Genomic DNA, 17205 nt, shown 5'->3' on the forward strand with positions numbered 1-17205 from the left:
TGTGCAAGGCAAGTGCCCTACCCACTGTACCATCTCCTCAGCTCCCAAACACTCTCATTATTCAGAGAATTTATTGGGGGCAGGGGAAGTTAAGATTTTGGGCCACACTTGGCTGTGCTTAGGGCTTCCTCCCAGTCTGAGCTCGGGGATCACTGTTGGTAGGGCAACCACATGTGGTGCTAGGGCTCAGTCCTGATGACTTACATACAAGGCCTTCCCCTGGACTATCTTTCCACCCCCCTGTTCAGGAAATATTTCTAATTCAAATTCTTGATAGTACAGTTTCAGTTACTTTATATAGAAGTATCTGTTATTTTTTAATTTGGTGCTTTACTTTTTATGCATGTTCTATTCAAAATGTATTTGGCTCTATTTGAGCGAGGACATACAATTTAAAAAGTTCTGTACTTGACGTTGGTTTTGAAAATAGGATACCTAATCCTCCTAAGTATGCTGGAGGATTTTAACATTATGACAATTTTACTATCCTAATTTTTTTTAAATACCTACCTTTAATACCATTTTTTCTTAGTTGCCATGGAAATCATGAAAACTCTTTTTTTTCTTGACAGTTAATAGAGTGCATTTCAACTTTCATTTCCAAATAGCTTAGGTTGAGTGATGTTTGAACATGTAGTATCCTTTTCATCCTTCACAAACCCTGGCTCACAGATTGTGCCCTTCCGTTACCATTCTTCGTTTTTCATTGCCTATAAATTCTGCTTTCCTTTCTCAAGTCACTTTTCATTTGTATAATAGCCACTATATATTTTTTCAGTATACTTTTTTGTTTCTTGCTTGAGGGCCATACCTGGCAATGCTTGGAGGCTTATTCCTGACTCTGTGCACAGAGATCACTCCTGGTGGCAGGGGGTAGTGGTGAGGGGATTGGGGAACCATATGGGGTTTCGGGGATCAAACCAGAGTCAGTCACAGACAAGGCAAGGGCCTTGCCTGCTACACTGTCTCTCCAGTCCCGTCTGTTTATCTGCTTTTGAAGTCTCAGAACACCTTGCATTATTAAGGGCTGTCGCTCTCAGTTGAACTCACTGAAAATAACTTGCTTTTGAAAGTATTGAAGGAAAGGAATGGTAATCTTACTTAAGAATGTAACTCTTCATAAGAATGTGAGATCCTGTTTCCATCTGAGATCTAAAAATAATTCTGACTTTTAAATACATTTCACTCTCCCTTTCAGACTTTTGAAGATTTCAAAAATGACAAGCAAGCTGTAGAATATCAACAACGCATTGTGGATATTTTGTTGAAGGTAACTATTTAAAGAACTTGTGACTTCTATTGATGTTTCTACAGAGAAAATTGAATTATTTTATAGTGAGTTCTAAAAATGACAGTTTCGTGAAGTATTGTGATCGTATTTTAAAATTAGAGTATGGTGGCTTTGTCTCCAAAAACTGAATGAAATAATCATTCACTGGGGAAATGGATCTGTCCTTGCTTAAGGCTAGATACCGGGATATGGGACTCTCCTCTCGAGAGATGCAGACTGTGGCCCTTGCTCTAGTGGTTCAGCCACATGCAGTGAAGGACAGCAACTTCAGAGTGCTTTGAGAAAAATAAAGGAAAGGAAGACTCTTCCCTCTCTTGCCAACATCACTGTGTTGTCAAGGTAATACTGTAGTTTTACCAGGGCACCAAGATTGTGGGTGAGTGTCTTTTAGGGACGGTTTTCGGCACGTAGGCACATAGAGATGCTCGGCTCTGCCTCGATGCTGCCCAGAGCTATTTTGAGTGTCGGCTGCTGCCAGGGAGTGTGCAGAGACAGACTCTTTTCCTTTCCGTCTGCACAGCTTCTGCCAGGCCAGTTTCTTCTGTGAAAGCTCAGAGTTTCCGTCCTGTTCCTTTGGCTCTAAAATGAAATTTCTTCTCTTAATGACTTTTAGATGATTTGGGGCAGAAACTTCGAGTGAAAATGTTCCTGAGCTGTACATAACACGAATGTGCTACATTTATAACTGTTCTGTGTAATTTTCAAAGCACTTTTATGTACGTGCTGTCATTTGAGCTGTTCATTGACCTTCTAAGCTTGGCAGTGATGAATGTGAGAATAGAATTGATAAGCTCCTAAATGGGCCGGTTTGCTCCAGGTGGCTAATAAGAAGAATTTTCACCTAGATTTCTAAAACGCTTGCCTAAATGGTCTCTCTGTGCCCGGTCTTGCCCTCCTGTGATGTGTGGTCTTCCCTCTCCCCTGCCTAATATTCTTCTGGATCAGGTAGGATCAAGTTCTGCTGTGAGAGAAAATGAAAAATAATGTACATTAGTTGTGATGGGAATTAATTTCCCCCCTTACTGTAAGTCTTGAGGGAGGCACCCTGATCTGGGAGCGTGACTGTGCAAACTCATCAGGACCAACTGATTGTTTTTCACTTACCACTTTTATTCTTAGTGCATGCTTTTTCTCTGTTGGCTCCAAGTGGCTTCGCAGCTGTAGCCATCACCCCTAATTTCTAGCCAGTGAAGTATCAGGCGAGAAGAAAGTGTTCCTCCTCCTTAAGGGAACTTCTTAGAGATCGCACACTTCAATCCTGCCTCCATCTCATTAAGACTTTGCATCTCTTGGTGACTTGCTTCTCCTATATATTGTTTTTCTGGCATTTGCATTGGGTCAGGGAAGAGTGAACTTTGCGATTTTCTCATTTTGGTTGCTAGATTTGTGCTCATGGGTAGACTGTTGGGAAAGTCGGTGAAAGGAGGAATGTAGGGAACAACCAGAGCAAATGAGCAGCAAACCAGCAAGGAGGGTCAGTTAATCACAGAATTCTGTGAGCATGGTCTTGAAATAAAGAGGTACGAGACAGAAAATGAGAGAAATCAAAATTTCCAGGATGCTGACCTGTAATATCCTCGCTGAGGTCACGGGCCATTGGCTGCACATTAGAGCTTAGTAGAGATTATTTTCTCAGAAGAGGGTATCTAGAATCAGACAGTTGAGGAGTTGACATATTCAGAGCACAGGAAGGGTTAAGCACGATCCAGGTTCCAGAGGGCCTCCAGGGGTTAAATCCGCGGCATGGACCTGCATGTTATAAAGGAGTGATGACTATTCTCAAGATAGAAAACTCTGTATTTGGGCTGGGGACGGGGGGGAGGGGGGGGGGGGAACGACGCAGAGCTTTGCGTGCCTGGGGGCCACTCCCTGTCATTCTCAGCTGGCTGAGCCAGTTGTTCTTTGCAAAGGCCTAAGAGCACAGGGCTGGTTGGGCCCTGAGGTGTTGGGGGTCATCCAGGACACCCAGCATTGCTTGGGGGACCATGTGGTGCGAGGGATTGAACCAGGACTGGCTCCAGGCATGGCAAGTGCTGTAACTCCTGTCCTATCTCTCTGGTCCCCTCTTTGAAACTTTCTTTTAGCTGGAGTAGGGGTTTGAGGCCACATCCTGTGGCACTAAGGGGCTAGCCTAGGCTCTGTGCTTGGGAGTGACTCCAGACAGTGCTCAGGGGACCATCTGCAGTGCTGGGGATCTAGCCAGGGTACTGTCATTGTTACAGAATCGTATCATCTCTAAACCCATCCCAGCAGTACCTGGTGTCTGAACTCTCCCTCTCAGCCGATGGCAGCCTTAGTCTCTCTCCTGCCTCTCTGGATCGGGACCTGCCATTGTTCATTCTTCCACGCACAGTCCCGCCTGTATGAACCTGGGTGCCGTCTCCTTGCTCTGAGCTGTCCTTTCTCCCACTCGCATTGTCACCGCTGTAGTTCAGGGCCTCCTGGCCCTCCCCTGGCCCTCTGCCATCCGATGGGTCTCGGTCTCCCTCTGCCTTGTATTTCATCCTTCTGTTATTTTCCCAGGCCAGTTCTGATCACGGTCAGCTCTCCTACCTGTCCATCTTTGTAACTCCCATCCTAAGCATTTATGCATTTTCCTGCATAAACATCAGAGATTTAAAAATTCAAAAGTGGAGGGGGCGGGTGCTTTCCGGATGGTGCTTGGGGATCTGGGGGCTCAGAGCCAGGGCCCGAGGAGGTGTTGCTGTGAGCACCCTGAAGGACAGGGGTCCCCAGGGGCCCCTGCCGATACTGGGGGGTGGAGGACCTCCAGGGCTGCACCTCACCTTGGGTCAACCCAGGGAACCGGATCCTCCTAAAAAGCATTTTACCAAGAGAATCCTACTAAAATCGGATTATTAAGATTAACATATCAGAGAGATAGTACAGAGGTAAGACACTTGCCTTTCATATGGCTGGCCTGGATTTTTTGACTGGCCCCACATAAGGTTTCCTGAGCACGATTAGGAGTGATCCTTGAGCAAAAAAGAATCTTTAAAAAAAAAAAAAAGAATCTTCTCATGAGTCTTTATTATTTTATTAATACGGAGCGATAGCACAGCGGTAGGGCGTTTGCCTTGCACGCAGCCAACATGGCCGACCCGAGTTCGATTCCTCTGCCCCTCTCAGAGAGCCCGGCAAGCTACCGAGAGTATCTCGCCCGCACGGCAGAGCCTGGCAAGCTCCTCGTGACGTATTCGATATGCCAGACACAGTAACAACAAAGTCTCCAATGGAGACGTTACTGGGCCCGCTCGAGCAAATTGATGATCAACGGGAGGGCCTTTACTTTACCTTTACTCTTTTAGTTGTGTGTGCATTGCACAAGATAGTGTGTTTGAATACATGATCCCTTTTTCTCCTTAGGTTATGGTGGAGAATTCAGATTTCACTCCTTCGCAAGTAGGATGTCTCTTTACATTTCTTGCCCGGCAGCTTGCGAAGCCTGACAATACCTTGTTTGTCAACCGAACCCTTTTTGATCAGGTGAGTGCCTTTCAGAGTGAGAGCAAGAATTATTTTTATTCTGTGTACTGTCCGGAAAGCCCTGCAGTGGTTCTTAATATAGTGGCCTCTTTATTGGGTCAGGGTCTTTCCAGGAGATGCTTGTTCAGATTTTAAGTATGATTCTAAATTAGTTGTTTCTTTGTTTAATGACATCTGGATGGTATGAGTTTGCCTAGTACCTTGGGAGTATGGTTTGTAGAGATTGGCTTACAAGTAAATCTCTCAATTACTGTAATTACTATCACTTTAATTTGCCTGAAATTCTTTTCTTCCAATTTAAGAATCACTCATCTCACTGGTAGTGAGACTAATGTTTACTATCTGGAGAAGAGATTAATTTTAGAAATTCTGAATTTATCATAAATTCTTTTCACTCTGAAGGTGTCTGTTAATCCCAGTGAACTACTTACTGCCTAGCTATGGGTGACTAAGAACATTTTATCTGGAGGAAGTTGTTAATGATGATCAGCTTCTATTGAACACTGCACAGAGCTCAGCTCCAAACCTTATGTATTTATATTAATTTAAAGCTCCAAGTAGGTCTATAATTGGTACAGCTGCTGTCTTCATTTTACAGATGAGGAGACAAAAGCCTAGAGATGTTAAGTCACTCATCCAAGGTCATCCTTAATAAATGCTGTTATCAGTAAGAAAAAATATATATAATTAAGCGTTAAAATTAGATTAGGATTCAAATTCAAGTGGTCTTACCCCAGAGTTCATCTTTTATGTGTCCACAACTAAGGACTTGAACTTATAAAAAATTACATTGTAAACATGTTTTGTTTTTATTTGTTCTTAGTAGGGGTGGGGGGTTGGGGCCATACCTGGCTGTGTCTCAGGAGCTGGTCCTGACTCTGTGCTCTGGAGTGACCCCCGTTGGTGCTGGGGACCTGTGTGGTGCCGGGGTCAAACCAGAGTCAGCTGCTTGCAGGGCAAGCACCTTAATTCAGAATTATGTCACCAGGTCCCGGTCCTCCTCACCTTTTTTTTATTTTTAGGAAAATTATATTTGGTATATGGGGGCTCCTCTTCTATGTGACTTCTGCCTACCAGGACCCAGTCCCATCCTCCTGCCCACTCCCCACCCCCACTGCTCTCATTCTCAGCCTTTCAGCTGGTGGATCTGGCCTACCTGGCTGCCTCGGGAACTGTCCCCTCCCCTCACACCATGACAGGGTTGGGAGCTGCTCCCATCTGGTTTGGGGCAGCAGTAACCCCAGGCTGCTCACGGTTAATTAAGGTTGGCAGTTGTATAGAAGCTCTGATTCCTCTTCTTTCTGGGTGCTGGGGAAAGGTGGCCCACACCTGGTGATATTCAGGGCTGACTCTTGGCTCTGCAGTCAGGGATCACTCCCAGTGCGTTCAGGGAACCATATGGGAAGCTGGGGGTCAAACCTGGCTTGACCCCGGGCAAGAAAGCGCCCTACCCACTGTACTATCTCTCTGGGTCCTATTTCCTGTTCTTTTTTTTTTTTTTAATTTTTATTAGTGAAACACCATGAGGTACAGTTGTAGACGTACAAATTTTTGTGCTTGGGTTTCAGTTATACAAGATCGAATACCCATCCCTCCACCAGTGCCCATTTTCCACCACCACTGATCCCAGTACCCCTCACACCCCCCGACCCCCATCCCACCCTGCCTCTGTGGCAGGGCATTCCCTTTTGTTCTCTCTCTCCTTTTGGGTGCTGTGGTTTGCAAAAGAGGAATTGAGTGGTATTCATGTTTTGTCTATAGTCTACTTTCAGCATGTATCTCCCATCCTGGGCAGATCTTCCCAACACCCTTTATTTGGTGCTCCCTTCTCTATCTGAGCTGCCTTTACCCTTAGCGTGTCTGATTCCTGTTCTCACTGGGAATGCCTCATACCTACTCTGCCACATGACCTGGTTGGTACTTGTGGATGTTGGTCCCATGCTGATACACATCACCAGTATTACCCAGCCCACCCAGGAACTTCTGGGACTTGCCAGCATGGCTGTGGCCCACCTGGTCCTGAAATCCTTAGTCCGTTTCTTGACTGGTTGTGGAGACAAAAGAGACAATTTGAGATTATGGTCAAAAATGCTACCACCTGCTAGTCATGTTTTGGCCAGTGGAGAAATGGGCATAAGATGAATTTGAAACAGACTAGCTTACCTGAACCCACAGTGTGATGTGCTAGGCCAGCTGGTGGGAAGACACCCTCCACCTCTTTGTACTTGTTATGGCCTCATGTGAACGAGTTGGTGAGACAGAATCGATAAGTCATGGCTTTATGACTTGCAGCAGTGTCGTGGCATGGTGGTGGTAGCCCAATTGAAAATATCCTTTTCTTTGACCAGGTTCTTGAATTCCTCTGTAGTCCTGATGATGACTCTCGACACTCTGAAAGGCAGCAGGTATGAACTCTTGGAGCTAATTGTGCTAAAGATTGGGAGAGAGTTGTGTGATATATAAAATCTCATGACAAGGGAGGTACCAAACTTGCCTGAGCAAACCCTTGGCCTCAGATTAGAGAAATGAAAAGGTTCAAGAAGGAGAGAAACAGGGACTGGGGCAAGGAGTAAGAAGAGGTGATTGGGAATAACAGGGCAAGGGACAGGGGCCTTGGACACTTTACCAGTATAGAAGTGTGGCGTGTGTGTATATCTAAGCCACTGAGCCGTCAATACGGTAGGATTCAGAGCCAAACCACAATGATTAAACTTAAAAGTGTGCTTGTTAAGGAGGATGACGATGCTTGTTGGGGGATGAGAGGGAACCTGAGGACACTCCTGGAGGGAAGTTGACACTGGTGATGGGATGGGGGTTGGAACATTGGCTGCCTGAAACTATTACGGACACCTTGTAACTCCTGGTGCCCAAGTGAGAAAATGTATTGGAAAGAGAAAAAAGAAGAAAAGAATGGGGAAGTAGAGTGAGCCAGAAAGAAACCTTCTGTGGAGTCAGAAAAGAGGGTTTCACTTGTGACAAACTCCAACTCTGAGCTGAGGAATGGCAATCACAAAACAATATGGATGACTATTAGAAGTTCATAGGTGACAAATTTCTGTCCAGCTAAATACCTAAGAAGATCAGGCCTGGCTGGCAACCAAATTAGCATGACCTTAAAAGAGACATTCCCTCCTTTTTCGTTCTGGAAAAGTTGATACCTGTCATGCCCTACATTCCACTGTTTCACCAATCTGGTCAGGGATCACTCTTGGTGGAGCTCAGGGGATCATAAGGGATGCAGGGGATTGAACCCAGGTTGGTCATGTGCAAGGCAAGCGCCCTACCCACAGTACTATCTCTCTGTTCCCTTGGCCACTTTCTTGAGGGTCCCTCCTAGAAGTAACATTCTTTAAAGTTACCCAACTATAATCATGAACACCAAGAAAATCCTCTGTTCTTAGTGCTCACTGGCTGATAAATAAGCTACAAAAAATAAGTATTAGAGGGCTGTGTTCACTTTTTTTCTGATAGCGAGATCACAGCTGGGAGTTTGAAGCAGATAAAGAATAGAGGTGTCGGCAGTGAGCCCTTTCTCTGCACAGCTGTGACCCAGCGGCTCCTCAGACTGTCTTAGGGATGAGAACGGCTAATAACATTTTTCTTCTAAATTATGTGGAATGCAAGTTGTCAGATGGACTTTTCATTTTGTCCATATAGCTCTGTTCAGATAGAAAAACTGGATCTTGCTATGCATAGTATTATTATATAAAATGATTTTTAAAAACCTTTAATATAAATTAAATTAAACAAAATTAAACAAAAGCTGGATGTAAATGTAATAGTAAAACTTGTGAAAGTGACTATAGTTTAGTAATGCTACGTTATCAGGAGCCCCCTTTAAGATGGTCCTCCCTCATATAAAAAGTTGCTCATGGTCGAAGTTGGAATAGGTCTGCCTGCCTCCTTCCCTCCCTCCCCCCTCCACCCTTCATCCCTTCCCTTCCTCCCTCCCTTCCTACCCTTATATAAAAAACAGGCTATGTTAGAGACTGGAGAGAGCTTTGGGAGGTCAAAGCAAGCTGCTTGTCTTGCTAGTAGCCACCCCCAGTTCAAATCCCTAGTACCACACAGAGTTCCCCAAGAACCACCAGGAGTCACTCCTAAGCACAGAGCCAGGAATAGTTCCCGAACCACCCACAGTGTGATTCTAACCCAGCCATCCCCTGCAAAAAAAGAAGAAAAAGCAAAGCATGTTTTTAGTGGTTTCCTGTCCTGCTGGCTCAGTGTTGGAATACGTGTTTTGATGCAGGAGGCCCGATTCCAGTGCCCTGCGTTGCGTGGCCTCTGAGCGCCATGAGGCATGACCCGCCAGCACAGCCAGGGGTAGCCCCTGAGCACCAAAACCACCTAAAGGTTTCTGAAGTTTCGAGAAAAACATTACTCCGCGTCTTGGGAGTTTTTATTTGTATTTTCCAGTTTTATTATTTTTTTGTTTCATTTCATTTTATTTGGGGGCCTTATTGGACTGTACTCATGACTTATTTCTGGCTCCGTGCTTAGGTATCACTCTGGTAGTGCTTGGGGGACCATAGAGAACAGGGTCAGACACGTGCAGGGCAAGCACTCTGCTCTCTGTATTATCTCTCCAGCCTTGGCCTCTTAATACAGGGATATTAAGAGCAGCATCTGTAGTGCTGGGGCTCAAACCCAGGTTAGCTGCATGCAAGGCAAACACCCCACCCATTAGACTATCATCCCAGCCCCTCACTTGTTTTTTATTATGGTGAAATATATAATAAAATTTGTCTTTAAGTCATTTCAAGGTGTACAGTTCATTGGCATTATGTGTATTGACATCATTGTGTGACTCTTTATCAGTCACCCACAGAAACTTTTTCTCTTTTTGAAAAGAGACGTTGTTCCTGTTAAGTAGTAACTCGCCATCCTCCATCCCAGCAGCTGCTCTTCAGCTTTTTTTTGTCTCTATGAATTGTCTACTACGGTTATCTCATACAAATAAAACCTATTAGTGATTCTGTGACAAACCTACTTCACTTAGCATGATATTTTCCACTTCAACACTTTGTTGTGCATTTATCAGAATTTCATTCCCCCATTAAGGATGAAGCTGTTGCATTAGGTGGATAACCGTATTTTGTCTCTTCATCCATTGGTGCACATTTGGGTCATTTCCACTCTTTGACCCTTGTGAATAATATGCTATGAAATCTGAAATTGGTCCCCAAAATAAACAGCTAGAAAAATAAACATGAAGATGTGACAAACACTAATTTGACCAGTGAAGATTTTAAAGTCCATAAAAGACATGAAAAGTTTGCAAAGAAAAGTTTATTTTTTGAAAGAACATGCAGCTAACCCTTGACAGTTAAACTTAATAGTCTGCTCTTGCCTGGAAGACTTATGATAATATAAATAGTCGGCCAGGCCATTTGGGGGTATGTTCTGTGTAAAATAGACTGAATTCTTACAATAAAGTAAGCTAGAGAAAAGAAAATGTTGTTAGGAAAGCCATAAGAGAAACATGTATTTACTGCACTGAGCTTTTGTATGATACTGTAAATTTGCATCACCTGTGTACCAAAAAATCTTCATGTACACACATGCAGTTAAGTCCTGTTGTCCAATGGTCAATGGGCTGGAGCAATAGCACAGTGGTAGGGCGTTTGCCTTGTGTGCTGCCAGCCTGGCCGAGCTGGGTTCAATTCCTCCGCCTCTCTCGGAGAGCCTGGTAAGCTACCAAGAGTATTTCGCCTGCATGGCAAAACCTGGCAAGCTACCTATGATGTATTCAGTATGCCAAACACAGTAACAAATCTCAAAATGGAGAAGTTACTGGGCCCGCTCGAGCAAATCGATAAACAATGGGAGGACAGTGACAGTCCAATGGTCAACTATCTACAGAAGTTTTTTTGCTTAATGAGGAGTCAGTTAAATATTCTAATTAGACTTTACTTGCAAGAAATGTGGCATTTCTCATTGTTTGAAAAACAGGACCATTTATTTATCTTTTTTTAAGATAAGCAAAATACAGTATAATCAACATTTGAGTAAGTCTAAACCATAGCATATTTGAAAGTGAGCCAAAGCATCAAGAGAAAGCAAAGAGGAAGGGGGGGGGAGGAAAGGAAAGAGAAAAGGAGGGGGGGAAGGAGAAGAGAGAGAGAGAGAGAGAGAGAGAGAGAGAGAGAGAGAAGAAGAAGAAGAGGAAGAAGAAGAAGAAGAAGAAGAAGAAGAAGAAGAAGAAGAAGAAGAAGAAGAAGAAGAAGAAGAAGAAGAAGAAAGATGCTATGCACTGCCCAACTAAATAAACTCTAAATCTTAATGTGGTAGTAAACAAAAGTATTTTCTAAAGTATTTTTATTTATTCTAAATATTCAGGTCCTTTTAGAACTGCTGCATGCTGGAGGCATAGTTCAATTTGAAGAGAGCCGACTCATTCGCATGGCAGAAAAAGCAGAGTTGTAAGTAATTATTAAATTGTTTTTCTCTAACTTGAAGCCCAGTTTATAGACATATTATGCAAATAGGAACCAAAAAACCTAAGTGTGAATGTCTTTGCCTTTCAAGTCTCAGTATTAGTAAAATTTGCAGAAATTGACCATTGACTTGTAGTGTTTATATATTTGCTTTAGTATGGAACTGAAAACACAATCTTCTGATGTTTCATTATTTAGTTTCTTTTTATTCATGATTTACAACTGCAAAATTTAACTTTGCAAATAAGATGTAATATGTTAATGTTGCTGTTAATCTACTTTGTTGAATGTTTTACTTGACATTATAAAATTCTGAACAGAGACACTTCACAAAGTTACTTATAATTTGCCTTGAATGTGTCAGTCCCTGCATGTTGGGGGAGGCAGTGGGCGGAGGTGAAAGGGGTGAAGTAGAAAAAACAATGTATATAACATTTATTTAAACCTTCTCATATACATGGGAGCCAGAGTGCTAATACAGAGGGTAGGGTGTTTGCCTTGCACATGGCCGACTAGGATTCTATCCTCAGCATCCCATGCGATCCCCCAAGAATCCCCAGAATCTCCAGGAGTAGTTACTGAACACAGAACTATGAATAACCCCTGAGGATTTCTGGTTTTGGCCCAAAAAGAAAAAAACTAAAAAAAAAAAAATTCTTATAAACATAGAATTCAGAAACATCTTTAACCTGTGTTTAGAAATTGGCAGATCCCTTAGATACTGTAACTTGGTTTAGCTATGAAAACCATATCAGGTTTATCCCTTTTTTTTGGGGGGGGGGTCACACCTGGCGACGATGCTCATGGGTTATTCCTGGCTTTGCACTCAGGAATCACTTCTGGCAGTGCTCAGGAGAGCATATGGGATGCTGGGAATCGAACCCGGATCAGCCGCATGCAAGGCAAATGCTCTACCCACTGTGCTATCACTCCAGCCCCTATCCCTTTTTCTCTTTTTTTTTTTTTTTTTTTATAATTTATTTATTTATTGAATCACTGTGGGAAAAGTTACAGAGCTTTCGGGTTTAGGTCTCAGTCATGTAGATACTGAACACATTTCCCTTTACCAATACTCATTTTTAACCCCGAACCCCAATAGACCCCCACCTCCCACCCCTCCCAATTCTTGTGAGGCACATGAGTTCTAGTTAATACTCTATCTACTTTGACTAGATAGATTATTTCGATAGAAGATGCACAATTATTGTTTAGAGTTTACGACCCACCCCCCCCCCCCAATCAGACATGCTGAAACAGCGTTGTGAAATGATTTGCTTTCTACAACTTGGTTTAAGAATAAAATGATGTCGCGCGGCCGCTATCGCGGCCGCGCGGTTTTGAATTTCTGCTACTTTACTTATTGACCCTGGAAGAATTTCTATTAAAAGTTAGCTAGTTAAGAGATTGGTTTCTGTGCCCTGGAGTCGTGGCTGTGCCAGAGAGCCGCTCGTGGGGGGCAGCTGGCGACCTCGGTGGGGCGTGGGGGACGGCCCACAAAGCCCCCCTTCCCATGAGGTCCCCGCCGCTCCCCCGAGCCCGGCTCAAACCTGCTTTCCACAAGGCTCCCGTGCGGCCGCCATCTTTCTTTCCAGAGAGGAGCGGGCGGGCTGGTCAACGCCCTTCCCCCTCCGGGCAGGCTTGGTGGCGCGGATCAACACAAGCCCATTTGCTTTTCTGCTCCAAGCGGCTGGTTCTCTGTGCTAAGTCCTTGTGCCTCCGGGGCCGTGGCCGTGCCGGAGAGCCGCTCGTGGGGGGCAGCTGGCGACCTCGGTGGGGCGTGGGGGACGGCCCACAAAGCCCCCCTTCCCATGAGGTCCCCGCCGCTCCCCCGAGCCCGGCTCAAACCTGCTTTCCACAAGGCTCCCGTGCGGCCGCCATCTTTCTTTCCAGAGAGGAGCGGGCGGGCCGGTCAACGCCCTTTCCCCTCCGGGCAGGCTTGGTGGCGCGGTTCAACACAAGTCCATTTGCTTTTCTGCTCCAAGCGGCTGGTTCTCTGTGCTAAGTCCTTGTGCCTCCGGGGCCGTGGCCGTGCCGGAGAGCCGCTCGTGGGGGGCAGCTGGCGACCTCGGTGGGGCGTGGGGGACGGCCCACAAAGCCCCCCTTCCCATGAGGTCCCCGCCGCTCCCCCGAGCCCGGCTCAAACCTGCTTTCCACAAGGCTCCCGTGCGGCCGCCATCTTTCTTTCCAGAGAGGAGCGGGCGGGCTGGTCCTATCCCTTTTTCTTAATATCTCAAAACCCCCAACTAAATTTTGTGAAGCAGTAAGCCAGTAACCACTTGCCTGCTTGTGCATTAATACTTTATTTTTATGTTCCAGCTATCAGATTTGTGAATTTATGTATGAACGAGAACACCAATATGACAAAATTATTGATTGTTACTTACGTGACCCTCTAAGAGAGGTGAGCAAAGAGATTGCGCTAACTCTTCCCGCCCCCCGCCCCCCGCCCCCCGCTTTTTATTAGGCAGGAAAATATGTTTAGTAGGTTTTCCGTTCAGTAGATTTTTATTAGCTCGATATTAGTCAAGTATATATTGCCAATTAAAGCAGATATGGTTTCTGCTATTCAAGGACTTACGTTTAGTACCAAACACTGATATTCATAAAACCAAGTACATGGCCAGGGACATTGCTGAGTAGCAGAGTGAGGTTCTGACACTGCAGAAACAGGAAGAAAAACAGTGCATCATTTCAAATTACAGTGAAAACTACAAAACTGAAAGTGCTGGAAATTTAGAGGGCAGTAGAGGAACTGGCCTGTAGAAGGAGACTGGGGGAGGAATCAGAGGAAGTGACATATAAACTAAACTACATTTGGGAGGTTGAGGGGAGCATGGTCAGGCCACCGGCCTGTGGGAAGGAATTCCAGGAAGTGCTCAGAATGGGGGACATTTACTTTGGGGATCAGGCCACACCCAGTGGCGCCAGGGCTTACCTCACCCCACCCTCCCCAACCTGTGCTCAGAGATCATACTCAGAATGTTGGCAGGGACTCGAGCCATTGTAGGAATGAACTAGACTGGACCAGCCACGTGCAAACCTGTGCCTTAACCCCCACACTCTCTCTGGCCTTGGGGGAACACTCTTGACAAGTTCGGGGAACTGAACAGAGACCGTCTAGGTGAAATGAAGATCAGTAGAGATGAGAGTTTCCCAAAGGAAGTGATTCCAGCCCCACAGGGACTCAGGGACCACCCAGAAGTACGTAGGAACCTCGGGTGCATTAAGGGGCACCTCCTATTTGTGCGTTTAAAGAAGGTAGATTTCCAGATTCCCAGCGGAGTGCTGGTTGTTTTCTGTTTTTAAAGTGGGGTGCTAGGCCGAATCAGCTTGGGAAGTGTCTAGGGTAGGAGTAGGGAGTGTCCAGCCCACAGGTCAGCTGAGACGATGAACTCCTTCCTGTGACCCAGCTCTGGTGTATGATAGGACAGACAGCTGTGTTTCTCAGGCCGGCTGCCTGAGGCCCCTGTGCCTGTATTGCATGGCCAGTGACTAATGTTAAAAACATCTAAGTAGCCCTTGGCATTTGGCTTTCCACTCCTACCATAGGGCAAAGACCTGTAGGGCAAGAATGATTCGATTTGGAATTGGTAATGTGGACCGAGACCACCCAAGACTAACACAGGATAGTCTCTCGTTTGTTAATGAATGGAGGTTAAGTTCATTAGGACAGGTCTGCCTGCCCTACACTTAAAACAGTGCCTTTTCCATTTTGGTGTCAGTTTTCGTCAGCTAACAGTCCCCAAGTGAATTTCCATCTCCTGATGTGACTTGGTGTTTACCAAAACCGGGGCAGACTTAAAATAGTGACTTAAAATCACTCGAGTGAATGAATGAATGAATACACTGTCTTGTGCTCCTCAGGAAGAAGTCTTTAACTACATTCACAATATCTTGTCCATTCCTGGACACAGTGCGGAGGAGAAGCAGGCTGTGTGGCAGAAAGCCATGGATCATATTGAGGTACTTATTCTATGAAACTTCTTAAACTTCCATTTCCTTGTAGATAGCTCACAAACCAATTCTGCATTAACCAAACGATAACAGGTGTTATAGCTGGATGTTGATTTCACTGGAGGATTAATGTCTTTTTCAGATCATTCAATCCACCTCATCTTTGTATCACAAAACTCATGTCATATATAGTCTGTTACATCATCACTTCAGCAAAGAGCTCAGAAAAAAGTAATAATAAAAACAAAAAGAGCTCAGGTCTAATTCTCTAGTTGACAAATTGGGATATTAGTAGGGTTTTGCAGAGTAGTTTGAGAGTTTGACTAATCTTTTCCTTTGACCTGCATTGGGATCATCCCCTCTAATCACTCCATGGAGCTTTAGAGCCTTTGCTGCAATAAGTCATTCTGATGTATCTTCCTCTATATGTATCAGAATGATGATTCTGATTTTGTTTCCGAGTACTGTTTTACAAGGATAAAGAGAGCTGATTCCCAAACAAATCCTTAAAAACAAAAGCCTTGCTTATAGATGCCTAAGTGGAAGGATGTGATAAATAAATGATCAGAATCTCTTCTTTAAAAAAAAAAAAAACCACTCCACTTGGGTATATAACTGTGTAACCAAAGAAACAGACAGTTAGCACTTATGGGGAAATTTATTGTTTTATGAGTCACTGATGGTTGAAAAAAATTTTTTTAAGTAATGAAAGATGCTGAGGTAAGGTCCTAATTTTGAATATTATATTCACCAAGTCTCTGTCCTTATAATAAAGATCAGGCAAGTAATGGGAGCGAGTAACTTCTAGTGATGGGTTTGGAGCTGTGGTGAAAGATGATTGTCCAACATGTTTTAAAAATCTTTCAAACAAAAAAATATCTCAAGCATAGAGTAAATGGAAAGGAGGGATGAGCTTTGAAACCAAGAGAACATGATTTAGGATGTGGCTACTTTGTTCTGGTTCCTGAAGGCTGCAAAGTTAGAAAGATCAGAAATGTGAGTAACATCTTTTGTGAAACATCTGGCATCAAAAGTGGCATCATCGGATGTGTGGCCTGAAGTAATTTCCACTCTTTCATCTATAGGATTGAAAAATATATACATATATATGTTATTTAATATTATCATATTCCTGCTTACAGTAAGATGAATGTGTCCCGGTGAAAGAACCCAAGGGTGCCTGCTATTTTGAGTTAGGTCTTTTTCTCCTTTAATCATTTTGTATTCTCTTTCCTTTCATCATCCCCCGTGAGTCTCCATAGCTACATTCTGGCACATTCTTCCTTCCACCTCATCTGCATTATGCAGGGGTTTGAGCACATGGACTCCAGACATCCGAAACGCAGCCCTGTCTCTCTGCATAATGTGGAACGTGATGAATTAATCAATGAGCAAACAAATTGCTCAGCAGAAAGCTCATGCTGGAGAAACCAAGAAGCATTTCTGCTGCACGACCATTATTTCTGCTGACTGTTTTTCCCACATCTGCATGCTTTTTCACCCTGGACTTTTTAGTAGATCTCTTTTAAGGACAAGGTTGCAAGGTTATAGTGGTTTTTGTTGTTGTTGTTGTTTTCCTTGAAGGACTTCTGTACATAAATAAAATCAAAATGACAAGGTAACATTTTAGGGGAAAAGTCCTCGTGATAAATTTTTCTTACTACACACACAGTGTATATAGATTGGTGCTTCTTATCAGTTTGGGTGTTATTGACCTCTTTTCAGAATTTAGTGAGCTATTTGGACCTGTGCCTCATAGGATTTCATAAGTGCACAGATGCATAATTTGTTTATAATTTCAGGAATCTCTGGGCTGCACCCCTCACCCCCACCCCATACAACCTCCCCCAAAGCCATTCTTAGGTTGATCTGTATGCCAGATAAAAAGGATCTCTGGTTTAGATAGTTTTTACAATATGGACAAAATATGTTTCATTAGATTTTTAAAAAATACTTTTTACTTTGAAGTAAAAATAAGTGCATAATACAAACGAAAAGTTTAATAAGAAATTTAAAAGCAAACATCCCAGGTCCAGA

General features: G+C 44.0%; 1 protein-coding gene across 2 annotated transcripts in view; it reads left to right on the forward strand.

The window, feature by feature from the left end:
* VPS8 (VPS8 subunit of CORVET complex) overlaps positions 1 to 17205 on the forward strand; it is a 257750-nt gene that overhangs the window by 131619 nt on the left and 108926 nt on the right. For both annotated transcript variants that reach the window (XM_056121586.1, XM_056121585.1), the window contains exons 28-33: positions 1199 to 1270; positions 4658 to 4777; positions 7126 to 7182; positions 11117 to 11199; positions 13531 to 13615; positions 15079 to 15177. In XM_056121586.1, coding sequence (XP_055977561.1) covers positions 1199 to 1270; positions 4658 to 4777; positions 7126 to 7182; positions 11117 to 11199; positions 13531 to 13615; positions 15079 to 15177 — 516 coding nt within the window. The remainder of the gene's footprint in view (positions 1 to 1198; positions 1271 to 4657; positions 4778 to 7125; positions 7183 to 11116; positions 11200 to 13530; positions 13616 to 15078; positions 15178 to 17205) is intronic.

Source organism: Sorex fumeus, unplaced genomic scaffold (genome assembly GCF_029834395.1).
Source record: "Sorex fumeus unplaced genomic scaffold, SorFum_2.1 ptg000044l, whole genome shotgun sequence".
Classification (NCBI taxonomy): Eukaryota; Metazoa; Chordata; class Mammalia; order Eulipotyphla; family Soricidae; genus Sorex; species Sorex fumeus.